Source organism: Nicotiana tomentosiformis, chromosome 1 (genome assembly GCF_000390325.3).
Source record: "Nicotiana tomentosiformis chromosome 1, ASM39032v3, whole genome shotgun sequence".
Taxonomy (NCBI): Eukaryota; Viridiplantae; Streptophyta; class Magnoliopsida; order Solanales; family Solanaceae; genus Nicotiana; species Nicotiana tomentosiformis.
Genome location: NC_090812.1, coordinates 156,911,710 through 156,929,568, shown reverse-complemented (window position 1 = coordinate 156,929,568; position 17,859 = coordinate 156,911,710). Strand labels below are relative to the sequence as shown.

Here is a 17,859-nt window from a genome sequence, read left to right as displayed (position 1 = left end):
ATATAAATTTCTCAATCTCGTATTCTATCTCAACGGCTCGGAAAATATCAAGTGCCAATATCAAATGAATAAGGAATACCATGTGAAATGCCAAACAATAGTGGGAGGATAATCTCGTAAATATTCGGACTGCTAGCGATGTAATGCACGACTATGTTGAGGCCGTACGGCCCGATCTAGAATAATGTGTACATTGTAGAGGGTCGAGCAACACGAATAATAGATGCATCTATTATACTGCCAAGGCGTTTGGCCCGCTTCACAAGAAAGGAAGAAACTTATCGAATCACGAGGCACATGCTTACAACACATATACAGGTGCATAATAGTGAATATACCCCTTTACGTTTATCAAATATCTTGGCAACAACTCAAGGTGGTAAAGCTTGACCTAATATATGTGTGTGTGTGTGTATGTGTGTGTGTGTGTGTGTGTGTGTGTGTGTGTTTTAAATCAATTTTAATTGTAATTTTAATTAATTAAGCTAACAAAATGAGTCCAAACAATTCAAATATTATATGATAAAATCCTAAGTCTACTCAGACATAAACACGCTTTAGCTTCGTACGGACTCTCATCACCTCGTGCGTACGTAGCACCCACAAGTAGCAGCACATAACAATTACATCACCTATGGGTAGTTTCCCCCTCACTAGGTTAGACAGGAGACCTACCTCGCCCCGAAGTTCCATAACCGGCTACCATGCCTCTCTAACTCTTCAATCAAAGCCCTTTAACCCGAAACTAGTCAAACAGTGTGCAAACCAATAATAGTAAACTCTAATACTCATAATTATTAATCAATTTATAACAAATTCTCAACTTCGTTCGAAAAGTCAACAAAATCGATTTTCGGCCCCACGTGCCCGGATCGCGTGAAATTTTGAAGATAAACTTTACCCATGACGACACGAACTCAAATATATGATTTATTTCAAATTCCATGTCCAATTTCGTGGTCAAAATCCAAAATACGATTTCTAGGTTTTCTACCAAAATTTCACAATTTTTACTAATTTTTATGCTTAAATCCGTATATAAATCATGTATTTAACTCACAATGTATAGAAATCTCTTACCTCAAGATTGATGATGAAAATGGTGCCTCCAAATCGCCCCAAAATCGCCCAAGCAAGAGAGGAAATGAGAGAAATGGGCAAAAATCCCGCTTTAAAAATAATTATGCCCATTGGATCAGGTAAATGGCATGGTATAACAATCTATGAAGAGAATTGGTATAAAAGAAAGTTCTAATTTTAGATATTGGCATCCTATATCCCAACATTAAGATTTTTTTATATTTAATTGGTATTTTATAGCCAAAATTATTTTTATGCAACATCAAAAGAAACATACAGCACGCTCCTCTCTCTCCCTCTTTAATGTTCTTGTTCTCTTTCTTCCCCAAATTTTACTCCATATTTTTCAATCCCCCAAATCTCTCCCTCCTTCTCCGATAATTACTCTGTTAGGTTTTCTCTTAATTTTTATTGGGTAATTCTCTATATCTAGAATCTTTTGTAGAATTTTCCATAGCATATCAACATTCTTTTCAACTTGAAAGATATGTAAAAGTTCAACCTCTAAGAAATAAAAATCTAAATCTACCGTGGTCAAATCTTCGTCTCTTCAATAAAAATCTACAGTAGACACTTTGCAATAAAAATAAGATTTAGGCCTAAATCTGATAACATTTTATAAGTGAATTAATATTGGTAAATGTTTTCTCTAGATTTCCAAATCAGGTAGTTTTCTCCTTACAAAATGGCAATCACTATCATCAGGAAATTAAAATAATTAAAGTATGATATTATTTTACTTTGGATTTGTTTTCGACGTCTTCATATGTTTCTCAATTTGAGCTAAAGTTAATCAAATCAATTTTAATGTACTAAACCAAAGAAAATAAAAAAATTAAAGTCAATTGCTGTGGACTACCACTGCATGTATTACTTCTTTAAGACAATAAATCTGTTTGGTATGGTAGGAATTTTTTGTTTTCTAGTAAAGTCATCTAGTGTTTGTTACGAGAAAATCTTTTTTAAAGACGACATTCTCTAATTTCCATGAAAAAGGGAGTAGTAAATTCAGCCACTTATTAGAGAAAGTCGTTTTCTTGTACAGCTATTTCAACTCATAATAATTTTATTTTTCAAACAAATGCTTAGACATTATATTATATCAATCTTATTAATATATATATATATATATATATATATATATATATATATATATATATATATATATATAATTAACAATACTTATAATTTTCATAAACTTTATAATGCATACACTATAGGGACCGACCAACAAGAATGGTAATGGAGTATTATGTATTCATTCATCTTTAATTAGACGTTTCGGGTTTAGGCCTTGACTACGAAATCGTCTTTATTAGAAGCACTTTACTCCACAAAACAAAATTTCATATTCCGAATTTAGTCGGAATGGAATACCGAACACCGAGCGAGACACCATAAATATATGTGGGGACCACATCCACTAGCTCTTGCTCCCCCCACCCCCCACCCCACCCTTTCTCTCTCAGCCGTAATTCACCGTCTGAATTGGACATGGCCATACGGCCCTCCATATATAGTCCATACACAAAAACATTTTACACGTGCTTTTTTATTGGAAATAATTTTTAAAAAGAAATACCCAACGTGTATATTAAAAAATAAAAAGAAAATCACCCCACGTGTTTAAGTTCACCTTACCTTCCCACGTGTTTTTTTCAGCTTTCTTCCCATAATATATTTATCCTTCACCACCTTTTGTCTCTACATTAACTTTAGTACCACACTACTATACTCCTACTTCATCTCATATTTCTTGAACTATTTTTCTCTCTTCCAATGAATTTTGAAGATGATCAAACTTCTAATTCTTCATGTTCTTCCTCTGATCATGATATTCTTGATAAAGAAAAGAATTTTAATCTGTCTTCATATTCTATGAATGTTATAATTAAACCGTCGTTACATAACAAGAGGAGGGCAGGAAGGAAGAAATTCAAGGAAACGCGACACCCCTTTTATAGAGGAGTAAGGAGAAGGAACGGGGACAAATGGGTGTGTGAAATACGCGAGCCGAATAAAAAGTCAAGAATCTGGTTAGGTACCTTCTCCACTCCTGAAATAGCAGCTAGGGCACATGATGTTGCTGCCCTAGCTCTCCGAGGGACAAAAGCTTCCCTTAACTTCCCCGAATCGTCTTGGTCTCTCCCTAAAGCCCAATCTTCTTCCCCTCACGACATTCAAATCGCGGCTCTTCAAGTTTCCAATAAAGTTGTGTCATCTCCCTTGAAACCCTCTATGTCATATTTGAAGTTAGAAGAGTCTTCTTGTTTTAAAAGCCCAAAAGATGATCAAGAGAATTCTTTAAAGGGTTATAATGATTCTTGTGAATTAATGGAGTTTGTGGATGAGGAGGCTATGTTTAACATGCCAATATTGATTGATAGTATGGCGGAAGGAATGCTTATGACTCCACCCGCTATGAAAAGAGGCTTTAATTGGGGTGATGTTGAGGAAAACGTCGAGTTCACTTTATGGAAAGATTGATCCACTCGACAAATAACTAAAATGTATTCTCTCTATCAGCTTAAGCTTTTAGATGAGAAGGTCACACGCTTCAACAGATATAATTTGATAAAAACCAAATGTATCAACAGCTTGGATATTTGTATTTAATTTAGGACTTCAAATTTTGAAAGAAGTTAACATATATCTGCGGTAATGTAAAACCTACTTAATACTAAAAGGATATTTAGCTTTTCTTGCATTTCTTCATATGTAGTGTTTTGGAGGAACCTAAGGTTGACTTAGATATATCATACCATAGGGCTCTAGGAGACATAGAAGGATCATGCCCAAAATTGTGCATTAATAAAACCCCTTTTGTGGTATACATTATTTTTCTTCTTTGATTTTGTTTCAAATCCGAAGGTCTTGATTTTATGTTTCTTCCCCGTTCACCCGTTGTACTAAATTTTCGTGTTTAATAGACAAAGTAGGAGTCCATGCCAAACCTTGGCTTCCAAAATGATGGAAACCAACGGCTAGCACGCGAGTTGCCTTATTTTGAGTGCTAGTTGTTGGTTTCCACCTTTTTTTTTTTGGAATCATGCATTAATTCTCATTTTTTACATAATATCGTAGATAATATGTATTACATATTTAACAGTTTGAAAGATGATTTAGTAAATTATATAGACGGAAGTTGTTTCAGAAAACCTACAATCTCTTTGAATTCAGGCAGATCTAACAACGGATGTAGTACAATATAAGAAAAGAATCTATATAAATGATACTAATTACTAGTTGGAATTAAATCTTTTAGTCATATTGTTGTATATTTTACGTTAGGTCTAATTTTTTCTAGGAGTTTATTTATACTAGAGATGAATACGTACGATTCATATGGACAACCCCAATTTATTAAGATTGAGCTAGGTATATATAGTTGTTAAATGTAGTTGTACAAATAACAACAACAAACATATCCAGTGAAATCTCACAAGTAGGAATTGGGGAGAGTGGTGTGTACGTAGATTTTACCCCTACTTTATGAGGATAGAGACACTATTTTCGATAGACCCTCGACATAAGGAAAGATGCAAAAGGAAACAGTAACACATGCAGTAACAACAACAGGCAAAATAAGGTAATTATAATCTCTACATTTGAAAACCTTTCTAATTCAAATACATTTTTCCCAAAAGAATCTATACAAAACTAATCAAAAAACAGTTGTGCCCCAAGATTATTTTCCTCTACCTTGGTATCTCTATTATATTTGAATAAGCACTTTTTATTATGATATGGTGTACGTGTATATATATATATATATATATATATATATATATATATATATATATATATATATATATGTGTGTGTGAAAGGCAAGGCTTCAATTTTAATTATTTGATTAAGCCTAAAGTTCTAACTTGGCTTTCTCCTTTGTTCTTGCTAAAACATGTGATTTTTGTAATTAAAAAAAGAAAAACAAAGAACAGAATGTTTTTTTAATTAGTACCACATCATCATCTACACGCTAGTCGATATTTTATTTTTCAGTCATAACGCGAGTAACTTGAGGTAGAAGCAAACCAGAAATACTGTAGCAGAGATACTGAATATAATGAGTTACGAGATCGAATAAAATCTTTATTAAAAAATCGACATATATTCAATAAGGAAAATAAAATACCCCTATATACCTAGTGGAACACAATGAAATTTAGTTTGTTACACGTGCCCAAAAAAAGGAATAATGGAGTGTTCATAGACAAAAATCATAGAATAAACGCAGAATAAAATAATCCCAAATTTCTATCGCAAATTTGATTAATGCATTGTCTAATCTAACCACTGATAATTTTCACTATTTACAAAATATTGAATGGTGCACAGCGCGTCATGTATGGGTTAGGTTCACACTTTACTGCAAACAAAAGCTTGATATTTAAGCGAAGAAAGGGTAGAGAGGCGAACCTAATATCCACACTCATGTGCTCTCGATTATTAAAAAAGAAGTTTCTAGATTGGTATATCATTTTTGTCTTGAATCAACTCAAATAAGTTTGTTGTATGATGTTTGCTAGAGGGATTTACAACATGTCTCTATGGCATTGGGAAAAAGGAATAACTAGTAGTTATTTCTGCTCTACTTTGGATTTACAAGAGATATTTTTGGACCCCTTTTTTTTTATAGCATTTTACAATTTTTTGAAACTAATAATTGCTTGCCTATGCTGCTATGTGATTGGCAGCTTATTGCTTTGTTATCTGTTTGGGATTATTTCCTTTTCCATGTTTAATTATGCTGGTGTAGAAATGATCCTTTATCATAAAAATTTACTGTACCTTTTTGAACCATGGGAACAAATAACCAGCATAACAACAATGGGATGGTAGCACTTTACCCTTTGTTTTGCCTTTGTCCGGTAATTATGTCGGTGGAGGTAGCAGGTATCCGGTGAATAGCTCGTATACGCATAATTATCAGGGAAAGAAATAGAGAAACACGACTTGCAAATCCTAATTACTCTCCGGATAACACGTGTACATTTTCCTTATGCTTCTCCTTAATTAGTTTCTAAAATTAACAACAGAAACCATTTACCAGAAGTGAATAAATATGCCAAGCAACATAATAAGCAATATTAGGTGGTTATTAGGGGTGTCAATGGATATTTAAAAACCGACTAAACCGACCGAATCGTACCGTACCGAATCGATTTTAGGTTTCTTTTAATAAAATCGTAAATTTTTATATAAATCTATAACTATACCGATAATAAGGGTAGGTTTTTTTTTTTATGAAAATAAACCGAAAAAATACCCAACCGTACCGAATAAATTTATAATATATAAAATATATTTATATATTAAGTTTAAAAATATTAAAGCATTAAATATTTTCTTGGGCCTTGGAATTATGAAACATTTACGAGCCAACAAATAATTAAACTCAAAATCTTAATTCTCAATCCTATTATGCTACTCGGATTGATACTAAATTATTTCCAGCATATTCACCAGCAAGACACAAGATATTGTAGCGATTATGAGTAGCAAATTACAATGTATTGAATATGTTTCCCTTCGTATGATTTAGATTTATCTTTTAGAATATTTAATCTTCTATAAGCTTTATTCTTGAGTCCCAACTTGATTAATATCTTTCGTATTTGCTTAATTTCTTTTACGTTATTTTAGAATAGTTGATGAATCTATACTCTAGTCATCTTCTATGTTTTCTTAATTTATCACCTTTTAAACTGTAAAAATGTCTATAGAATTTTGCGAAGTCTTATAAAAATACATATGTTATTGCATTATACTTCTACTAGTAATTTTTACATGACATTTAAAAAAATAACTGAAAATTAACCGAACCGTACCGACATCGAAGACAAACCGACATAATTTGGACGGTTTCGAAAAGTCTAATTTTGGTTATATATAATAAAATAACCAAAAAATTAGTATGGTACAAATTTTATAAAATAACCGGCCGAACCGAACCATTGACACCCCTAGTGGTTACCGTAGTATACCATTACTATATCCCTAGCATTGGACAACAATATACAGTTTTAACACAAGAATAATTTATATTGGAAAATAAGAAAATAATCATTTATTATGAAAAATTGCTAGAATAGGAGAAAATCCCTGGATTTTTTACAAAACCAGATACGGCACAAGAATATTTTACTTTATACACCATAATTGGCAAGACCATGTGCTTTTATGCTTGTTACATCACGGGGCAGTCAATAAGCCCCAAAAATGCTAAGATGTCTGATAAATATGCACCCTTCTTTTTATGGTAAACTATCAACCATAATTGAAAGAACACAGCAATGTCTTCAATCTTCTTCAGGTGGTGATAACGCAGTTATTGTGTTATCACTATATCCAGGTTGCCAAAAGACCGACTAGATTATCTCTGAGAAGCTACCGGTTATCATCGTGTTTCAAGGGGCTCTGTCAAATGGCTTAGTGTCATTATAACAAACATCCCAGACAGCTTCCATGGCATCCCTACTGGCTGACTCCGAACAATATGGGTTACCCGCCATCGATTTCATAACTCTTCGCCTCACACATTCCTTCATAGGGCCAAGTGCAGAAGGGAAAAGTTAGAAACTAATCAACTATCAAGCAACTGTCTCATACACAGAGAAGTATAAAGTGATAATGATATATGCAGACAACTCATCCATTGAAAGATCAACATAAGGTGACATATTGAGGGGCAATCCTAACAATTCCGCTTTCCAATTCAATTTTGTCTTCCATGAAGAAGAAGAATATCTTGAGACTTCACAAGATTGTCAAGTTCTTTCCCTTTTCAACATATACAGTATTCTTATGGTACATGGTATCGAAGGTTGAGAAAGATAGGTACTTTCTCATATGTCATGAATCTTTTGTTAAAAGTGAATCCAGTACAAAGTACGAGCATTCGGATTACTTTCTTAAAAAGTTCCTGGACAAATCAGTTTTAGGTTTGGTTTTCGGAAAACTTTGTGTTTAATCTTTCTAAGAGAATCTGTTTTAGAAAAATAGAAAAGTTCTTATATTCGGAGTTTATAGAATCCAACTTTCGCAAAATATCACTAAAGTCTTAAGATTGTCTAGATGCTTTTATATGGTTAAACTTAAAGAGAAAAATCGACTATACATTCTTTTACTGCTACTAAATTTATCTCTGAACAACAGAGGAAAAAAAAGTACCAATTTAATCCGATAGAACAAATCTAAATTGGTTAGGAAAAGGGGGAGGGAGGAAGGGCTGTCTGGCTGTAAAGCACAAACCATCCATAAGCAAAAAGAAAAGAAAATCAGTTTAGATATTCAGGGACCTGAGTTGGTGTCTAAAAATTAAACAATGGACCTTACTCAAACTCAAAAGCTAGCTCATACAGGTGAGGTTTGTCCGAGACCATATAAAGAGCCAACGGCACATACCTTCAACCAATGTAGGACTCTCTAAGACTCCCAGCACGCCCAATGTAGGAAATCTGGAGCGTGAATAACATAACAAAGGTAACCAATATCGAGTAATCAAGCATCGGAGGTGGGTCTGGCTTGAGAGCAAGCCAAGAGAAAAGGGCAGTAGACCTAACTCAATCTAAAATCTCTCTCATTAGGGTACCTTCAAACAATGTACCTCTAACAATTGGGAAAAGGCAAAAAGAGGGGGGCAGGGTTTCCAAAGAATTAGTTTGGCTAGAAATTATCCTATTGAGTGGTTTCTAAAATCAACACCATAGTGCATTTTAGTTAGCCAAAACTATGGACCCAAAAAATAAACTAAGATATTGCGGACCGAGATACAATGTAGGTCAAACAGTCAAGATTGAGTGAGAACATAACAAAAATGCACTCATTGATGTGATATCGTCAGCCAATTAAAGACAAAGTAATTTTCTCTGTATTAATAAGGGGGAATAAGCAGTAAGCAGGTCAACATGCCTGCTTGGGAAGTAAAGGGCAATTTGGTCATTTCAGTTCAAGTAGAGTAATATAACTGGCTAAAAAGAAATCTTGATGTAGCTTATACATAAACTTTTGAACGCTTTGACTAAATTACCCCTAGCTTATGTCATTATCCATCATCACACTCTTTCCTACCAAGCAGATCCCCAGCCCACACGTGCAGCCTAACTCATCCTTTCTTCCCTCGGTATTACTTTTAACAAATCATTACCTATATTAGCATTCTTTATTTATCTAACATTTGTTTCACTGTACTACTATTTTAATATTATTTATTTAATTTTTAATTTACTTATGTGCTAATTTTGTTTATTAATTAGATAATATAAAATTATTGTAACTTATTATATGGACTGTCATTTTCTATGTTTGGTACTTTCTAACATCAAAGACTATAAACCATTTACCAGGGAAAAATTTAGAAAAAATCAAATAAAATATATTCAAATTCTAAGAAATATTAAAAATGATTAAAATATTAAAGAATATAAAGATATATTATTACATTGAAAATTATAGATGTTTACATTGCATCTTATTTTTGAGGGATAATTAATCAATTTAGATTTTGATGTTGTAGAAACTATATAAATTAACTGTAAGGTAATTTTTTTATTTCAATCTTAAGATAAATATTTAAACATTTTTTATCTTCTATATTCTAAGATATGATTTCTCCGGAAAAAGATCGAATTAAGGAACATACGTTTTAACCATAAATGAACAATATTACAAATTTTAAAAATTTCCAAGTACAATTCCGAGGGTGCATTTGGTATTTTTTTCAAAAAAAGAGAAGTTAAGAAGAAAAGTACGAGAAAACGTTAAAAAAGAGACTAGGACATATTGAAAAAACAAATAGAGTAAGAACAAAATAAAACAAGGGAGGAACAACCTGAAAAAAAAAGGGAGCAGACATATAAATTATTTTGTGGTATATGATTTGGAGTTTGCTACAAAAAATTTTGAATAGTATCATCTAGAACTTAACATTAAGATAATTGTTATCTGTAGAAACAAAGTTGCTTTTATGATTACTTTTATTTTATTGTTGTAGAACTAGGTATTCAACTTCCTAATAAATATTAGCAATATTAAAGTTTGTTGGAACAAAAAAATGAAACTATTTCTATTTGTCGAAGATAATAGTAAAACATATCAGGAAATCTATCAATAAAGGAACTACAAATAAAATCACATTTGAACCTAAATTGTTGGGCTCGTGCTAGCACGGGCCGAAGGCGACCTAGTTAAGGCATATGCATGAACAGAATTACAAGTGACAAGTATGATCGCTAAGAAAAGAACTTGAGACTTGCAGTAAAAGGAGTTGATCCATGACAAGAATGTTAAAAAACAGCCCGGAACCCATTAACTATTACTAAAGATTATTGTTAACATGTCTGATGTAGACATTAAGGTTTAAAAGAGCAATGCCCTTGGTACCATAAGGGCAACTTAAAAAAGTAAGATAAACTATAAAATAATTCAAAAGAAAGCAAAAAAGGAACACATATCAATCAATGCCACTGGTCAAATTTACAGCTCAAACACCTATGCTTTAGTTTCTGTTGGTGGAAATCAATGGTGTGACAATTAGGGCCTTTAACCCTTTTATAGCTGTTCATCCATATAAGGATATGTACTCTGAATAATGCCAATCAGCTAAATAGAACTGCTCAATTCCCACTAAATTGTACCCCGCATAACCTTCTAAAAAGAATTATGTACAAGTTAAAATCAGGACGCCAAGGAAGTCCACAGTTTGAAAATACGTACATAGCACAGCAGCCAAAGTCAACATTGTGATGCAACAGGCTAGCAAACTAGCCAATATCATCCATTTGCTAATTGAAAGCCATAAGGTCCAATAAACCAGTGTGCGCGCCCCAGATATAAGCAATGGCTTCGCTATGTCATTTTACCAAAAAGCTTGGAGGCTGGAGCATAATCAGAGAGGATTTAATAAGAGCTATGAACCACTTTCAGCAATCTTGCAATCTTGCAAGTTTGCAAAAGCTTGCACTGCTTCTTTCATAGCCTTATTCCCAAAAAAGAAAGGTGCTGAAGAACTAAAAGACTTTAGACCAATAAGCCTCATCGGAAGTGTGTCCAAAATTACGGCCAAACTGCTAGCTGAAAGGTTGAAAAGAGTGATGGGAAAATTGGTTTCCGGCCAGCAAAGTGAATTTTTAAAAGGGAGGCAAACTACAGATGCATCACTCATAGCTAATGAGGTACTGGACTGGAGGCTGAAGAAAGGGGAACCAGGTGTCCTATGTAAATTAGACGTGGAGAAGGCATACGACCATGTCAACTGGCAATTTTTATTTAACACACTGCAGCAGTTGGGGTTTGGAGAAAGGTGTCTGAGCTGGATAAAATTCTGTGTCACGACAGTCAGATATTCCATTCTAGTTAATGGAGAACCAGTGGGATTTTTTTCCTCCACAAAGGGGATTGAGACGAGGGAATCCTATATCACCAATTCTATTCATCCTGGTAACGCAAGCAATCAGTAGAATGATAGAGAAAGCAGTCCAAAATCAGCGGATTAAGGGTTTTAAGGTAGGGATCAGAATAGGAATCATTGTTTCACACCTCCTTTTGGCTGATGATACATTGATATTCTGTGGTGCTGAACAAGATCAGATAAGATACCTGAAGCTGATACTCATTATATTTGAAATAATATCTGGATTACATATTAATTTTCAAAAATCAGTCATCTGTCCAGTAAATGCAGTGGAAAATGTGCAAAGACTGGCAGAAACATTGGGATGGAACATTGGTACTTTTCCTACAACATATCTTGGACTGCCACTAGGAGCCAGATACAAAAACACATCAGTGTGGCTGGAGTTGTTGAGAAGTTTGAGTAGAAACTGGCTACTCGGCTATCACAGTACTTATCCTTGGGTGGGAGAGTTACTTTGATCAATAGTGTGTTGGATAGCATACAATCCCACTTTATGCGCCTCTTACCGTATTCCACGAAAGATACATACATACTCAGCTGGACAGAATAAGAAGAAGGTTTCTGTGGGAGGACAATAGTTCTCAGCATAAGTTTCATTTGGTGAAATGGGAAAGGATTATTTTGCCTAAGGAAAGGGGACTGAGGAATTGGGATCAGGGATCTAACATTGCACAATAATAGATTACTGATGAAGTGATTGTGGAGATATATTAATGGGTTTTGTAATTTGGAATGGCTTCAGAGTTGGGAAATCCATCAGATGCATCGGGAAGATGATACCCCAGTGTGCTATTTGGAGCATATGGAAGGAAGGAAATCAGAGATGCTTTGAAGGAATTTCAACTCCCATACACACAAAATCTAGATGCTTACTAACCCTAATTGCTTTGAAGTAACTTTTCTGATGTAAATATCCCATTAGATCTTTAGACTTTGTTAGCTCATTGAGCAACTAGGAGTGATTTGCTCTGCAGGAGTAATGCTATGTTTTTTGTAATAAATTGCATCTACTGGATGATTGATTTAATTGAAGTTATTCTTTTACCTGATCAAAGAAAAGGTCCAAATACCAGGTAGCTGGTAAAAGCTTGAAATAAATTATGGTTCTAGGTGAGTCAAGGTTCCCCTTACTATTTATTTATCATGAAGCATGTATCACAACATAAAGGTAACTGAAGAACTTGTGCTGCCCACAAGCAGGCCATCTTGACTCACAGCAACAACATTTCTTTTGATTTCTCATTTCGCTAGTCTTAAACAAGAGATGGTGTCTATTCAAACTTCAGACCACAGGAATGTTAACATTTTTGTTTAAGATACTCAAATCATCTAATTTGTCATGTACATTGAGCTTTGATTAAATAATTAAATATTCTACCATGTACACGGAGTTTTAATTTTGATAACTTACGTCAGCCACTTTCCTAATAAGTCATTGACTCAATGTGCCAATAAGAAAGAAGACAGCTTATGCCAAAAGTTAACGAGACAAGTACAAAATTGCTACATACTTCGCTTCAGCACACAAAACAATTCAACCAGTGGCAGGGGTGTTCCAATGGACTTGCAGATGCAGCTTGGGGTTCAAACTCTCCAGTCTAAACGTTTTCTTCCTCCATGCTACATTTTTCTTCCACCTTGTTTTTTTCCTTTTGACAAATATCTAATCTAATGATTCCAATATCTATAGAAATCATCTGAAATGGTTCCTTTTTGATGTTATTTCCTTCTCTAAACTACTGGAGAGTTAATATGTTGTTTATGATTTACATAATTATCGCTAGTTACAGGAAAGAAGACACCACAACAAGGTGAAGCTAAATAGAACTCTACACTGATAGTTCTAAAGCAACATTAATAATCAAGAGAACTCACTTGTTCGTGGCCCCGTATCTTAAGATAACCTCTCAGTAGTTCTCGTTTGTAATGACAATCACCACTAAGATGGCCAGCTCTAATCTGCAATCAGTTAGAACGAATTTATGTTCTATAGTCAATGATAAACTCAAACGTACATGATTTAGCATGAAAGAGAGGTTTTTAGAGCACAAACTTCACTACAAGCATGATGAGCACAATCAGACCATTCCAAGTTTGCAGCACGGCAGTCATCATATGCATGAATTAGCTCATGGATGACAACTTGATTCACCTCATCTTGAATGTTCATGTAGTTACTGCACACAATTATCTTAATAGCCAAAAAGAAACAAGATTAGTAAGCACTCCGGGATGCAAGACAACCAAAACAATGAAGAAAACAAAGATAACCAAACGCACATAATGGAAGACAAGAAGAAAATAAGAGGAAAAATTATTAGTGCTAAAAATGACATTAAAAAGATCCATAACACAAGAGTATTATTATGATTAAACTTGACATAGAGGACGATTACCAAATGTCAACAATGATAGGGAAAATGAAAATATTTAAGAATATAGCACATGAAAATTCTAACATCGCATTACTAGGCATTCATGACATTCACACTATACATGAGTGGATGTAGCTTACGGACAGCGGGGCGCGTCCTTTCCATTTGCACCAAAGTATATATACAGTTAAAAATTTCTTTAATAAATACTTATACTAACTCTGCACCCATAGTCAAGGAGTAGATAGTGCAGCGGTAATTGACACCCACTGAGTTAAAATCCCAAAGTTGTCGTTCACTCTCTATCTGCTCTCAAATAAAAAGATTACGGACAGCATGAGTGGATGTAGCTTACGGACAGCGGGGCGCATCCTTTCCATTTGCACCAAAGTATATATACAGTTAAAAATTTCTTTAATAAATACTTATACTAACTCTGCACCCATAGTCAAGGAGTAGATAGTGCAGCGGTAATTGACACCCACTGAGTTAAAATCCCAAATTTGTCGTTCACTCTCTATCTGCTCTCAAATAAAAAGATTTGTTCCCCCCACTGTCCCACAGGGTTTCAATTGAGTTTGTCAACTCCAAGCACACAAATTTAGCAAAACTATATTTTTTAACACTACAAGAAATTCTTCAAATTCACAATTGCAGAATGCAGATAACTTAAATCGACAGCATCAACCTCTAATAGGTTGTGGACAGTCAAGGAATAAAAAATTATGGTTGATTACCCCTTGTCCGCGAACATAGCCGCCGCTGACCTTCTTGTCGCAATGGATAGCTTTTATGAAGTTATCGCCAATACGACAACCAGATTTCTCCAAGTGCTCCTTCAAAAACTTGACCATGGGAGCTGCAATAAAAATGCATATCAATCAACTTCATTCAATCACACCTCAATCTTAAACTAGTTTGAATCAACTATATAAATTATCTAAATCAATATGCTCTATTCAAGTCCACTTTTAACAATACTAAATAAATTTATCTTTTAAGGCATTTTCTATAATGGTGATGTTCGTGTCAGCTTTCTGATATCCTCCTACCAATCTGTTTAAGGTAAATTTAAAACTAGAGGTTCACAAATAGCACAACCACCCAAAGGCGACGTACAATAAGTGTAACAACAAAAGTTAAGAATTTAAGAAGAGATGTGAAGAACGTACTTCTAAGACTTCTTCGGATCATGTCTTGGCATTCCTCCACCGTACTTCCACCTTTGACAGCGGTTGTCTCCGCCATTTGGTTGGTTCTTTTCACCGGCTACTCACTGCAAAAGAGACGGTACCAAGTTCATGGGCCAACTGACGGGCGTGCTTTCTTTGGACCTCTATTAGATGTGCCTAGGGGTGGCAAATGGGCGGATTAAAATGAGTTGAATGAATAAAGGGCAAGTTACACATTTGGCCGGTCGGCAAAAATAATTACATCCGCTAGCCAAAATATATGTATAAAATATTTATATTATACATTAATATACAAAAAAATATACATTTTGTCGGCTATTTGTTTTTTGGAGTGGCTACACTATGTAGTTTTTCCATCAATAAATTGGCAGGTTAGTGACCCGGTCTAAGTTTATTTGGGCTATGATGGGTGTGTCAAGATTGGCTAACCAATGGTCATAGCCCAACCTGCTCACAATGACCCATCATTTTTTATCCATTAAAGAGAACCCTTGAAAAGATCAAAACAAAGATACAAAGGAGAAGATTTTAGAGTTAATCAGAACCATATGTGTTCTTAAATCATTATGATACTATGTGTAATGTGTATACACAAGAAACTCACCGACCAACACAAGATTAAAAAGATTTATTGGCAACATCAGATGAGCACAACACATGTACAAAAGATACTTCCAGCACAGTGTTGGGTTTTTAAGCTTATATGTAGCTTAAAAGAGGGTGAATGGGAAATGGAGAGAAATTGAAAATATTTGAGTTTTCCTCCTTGACAAAGGGGCATTGTCCCATATTGGAAGAGGAAAAGGTTTTGATGGGTATATATACAATTGCACTTCTTCTAGCTCTTAAAGAGATAAGAAGAAGGCAAACATCGCGCCGTTGTCGTCGTCGCTCGCTCGGCTTCGGCTTCGGGAGGCTTCGGATTTGGATCTTCAGAAGGGTTGTTTGTGTAAAACGGCCATAAATTAAATGGCTTTTACAAAAAACAAAGGACATATACTATTCCGTTGGATTTAACATTAATTTTCCGTTTAAAAAAAATGGATATTTAATAACATTTCTGTTAATATTTATTATTAACAATCAATTAATCAGTGTTGAAGAGTTGCACCTCTTCAGTTTTGAAGAGTTATACCTCTTCAGTTTGAGCTCAACATTGGCTATAAATACCAGTCCATTCTCTCACATTTTCCATACGAATTTCTGACTTCTCCTCCTTTCTTCTTCATTATTTTAACTACAAAGAAAGCAACAGTAAGTGTGATTTGCTACCGATCTTTGTGTTCGCTGAAACACTGGGGTTTGAAGTATCGCTACACCAGTGTTAATTCGTTCTATCCTGAGAGGAAATAATCCACAACCTTGGGTACTAGGAGGAGATTAAATTCCTTAAGGAAACACTGTGAATTCAGTGGGCTCGGATTAAATTCTGTTTCTTTTATATTTCTGTTTATATGTTATTTTATCTTCTCCGGAATTATTTTACAAATACAGGATAATAACACACAGCACGACAATACACAGCACACGGAATAACCAAAATCGACAAGATTTCACCAGCTTTCGGTCAAACATTTTCAGATTCTATATGTAATATGTAACAACCATGTAACTTAGCAGAAAAAAGTAGCAGCATAACCTGCAGAATGCTAAATGCAAGAAATAAGAAAATCAACAAGGGAAGGAAAATATCGAAATAAATTGCAAGACCCACCAAGTTTGAAGCTTTACTAAACAAAACAGTGAAAAGGAACAATAGAGGGGAGAAGTGTATGACGCGAACACACACACACACACAAACACAGAGAGAGAGACCTATTTGACCTCACCTGCGGATGGTAGAAATGCGCGAAGCTAGGAGGATCTTAGCGAAGGTTTGCAGGACTGTCAGCGGGCAAAGAATGAAGGTCTGATTTCATGGGTTATGCGACGGAAACGGGCTGATTTGGGCGACGAAAATGGAACGGGTCAAGTTGGGCATTGCTGATTCAATTTAAAATGGAAGAGATTGGAGCTTCTATGGAGCTTGTACAATGTGTTTGCAAAGTTGTACCGTGAAGTTACATTTGAGTCCAGTTAACCAGATTGTTTTACTCCATCCGTTTCGATTTACATGAATTAGTTTGATTCGACACGAAGTTTAAGAAGAAAAAAAAAAAAAAAATTAAAACTTGTGGTCTTAAAAGTTTAAGGGATAAAAGTTTTGTGGGGTTATAACATTTGTGTGGTTATAAAAACTTCTTATTAAAGGTAAAATGAGTAAAATGAAGAGTTTTAAGTTAATTATTTTTAAATTTAAAAATTTGACATTTATTTTGAACAAACTAAAAAGTAAAGTAACTCATCTAATTTGAAACGGAATTAGTATTATTTAATCACGCCTTGTAAGTTTTCAGTCCTTGGGTCTGTTGCTCACGTCTGGACTCTAGAGCTACAGGGGTATTATCATTACTAGCTCGCATCACAAATTAGTTATATTTGATAGTCGAAAAATATATAAAATTTATATAATTTTTGTATATAACATATAGAATGTATATATACAAAAATAATATATAAATTTTATAATATTTTTTCGATTATTATTTTTACGGCGGCTATACAATGTTATTTTTTCTTTTTTTAAATAGTTATCCTAAAAATAGCTGATTGTGCTTGTACATTTGGCCCAATAATACAACGGGCCTATCTGATTTTGGGTTAGATTTGACCCCAATAGAATTGGGGAGAAGTGCACAGTTAGTCACTAATTAGAGATGTTTTACTCTTTAGCCACTATTTAAAATATATTTA

The 17,859-nt window shown here is 34.2% G+C and overlaps 2 protein-coding genes across 4 annotated transcripts; one reads left to right on the top strand and one right to left on the bottom strand.

Annotated features, from left to right (window-relative positions):
- Positions 1-2,801: 2,801 nt before the first annotated feature.
- On the top strand, positions 2,802-3,913 carry LOC104115184 (dehydration-responsive element-binding protein 1F-like). Its single transcript, XM_009625766.4, has one exon. The coding sequence runs from the start codon at positions 2,860-2,862 to the stop codon at positions 3,565-3,567; it is 708 nt and encodes a 235-aa protein (XP_009624061.1). The 5' UTR covers positions 2,802-2,859; the 3' UTR covers positions 3,568-3,913.
- Positions 3,914-7,122: 3,209 nt separating this feature from the next.
- On the bottom strand, positions 7,123-17,061 carry LOC104115185 (mitochondrial inner membrane protease ATP23). 3 transcript variants are annotated; one of them, XM_009625768.4, is made up of 6 exons: positions 16,896-17,061; positions 15,046-15,149; positions 14,611-14,732; positions 13,552-13,689; positions 13,374-13,457; positions 7,123-7,626 (listed from the first exon to the last, which is right to left on the bottom strand). In XM_009625768.4, the coding sequence occupies exons 2-6, from the start codon at positions 15,119-15,121 to the stop codon at positions 7,492-7,494; spliced, it is 555 nt and encodes a 184-aa protein (XP_009624063.1). In that variant the 5' UTR covers positions 15,122-15,149; positions 16,896-17,061; the 3' UTR covers positions 7,123-7,491. The 3 variants fall into 3 exon arrangements, with proteins under 3 accessions (XP_009624063.1, XP_009624064.1, XP_009624062.1); XM_009625769.4 differs by having other exon boundaries at positions 16,891-17,056; XM_009625767.4 differs by having other exon boundaries at positions 15,046-15,222; positions 16,896-17,056.
- Between the last annotated feature and the right edge of the window lie 798 nt (positions 17,062-17,859).

Coding starts and splice junctions, on each gene's coding strand:
- LOC104115184 (XM_009625766.4), top strand. CDS start 2,860: ATGAATTTTGAAGATGATCAAACTTCTAATTCTTCATGTTCTTCCTCT.
- LOC104115185 (XM_009625768.4), bottom strand. CDS start 15,121: ATGGCGGAGACAACCGCTGTCAAAGGTGGAAGTACGGTGGAGGAATGC. Junction 13,690..14,610: donor GCTATGTTCGCGGACAAGGG/GTAATCAACCAT, acceptor TTGGCTATTAAG/ATAATTGTGTGCAGTAACTA. Junction 13,458..13,551: donor CTCATCATGCTTGTAGTGAA/GTTTGTGCTCTA, acceptor AACTGATTGCAG/ATTAGAGCTGGCCATCTTAG.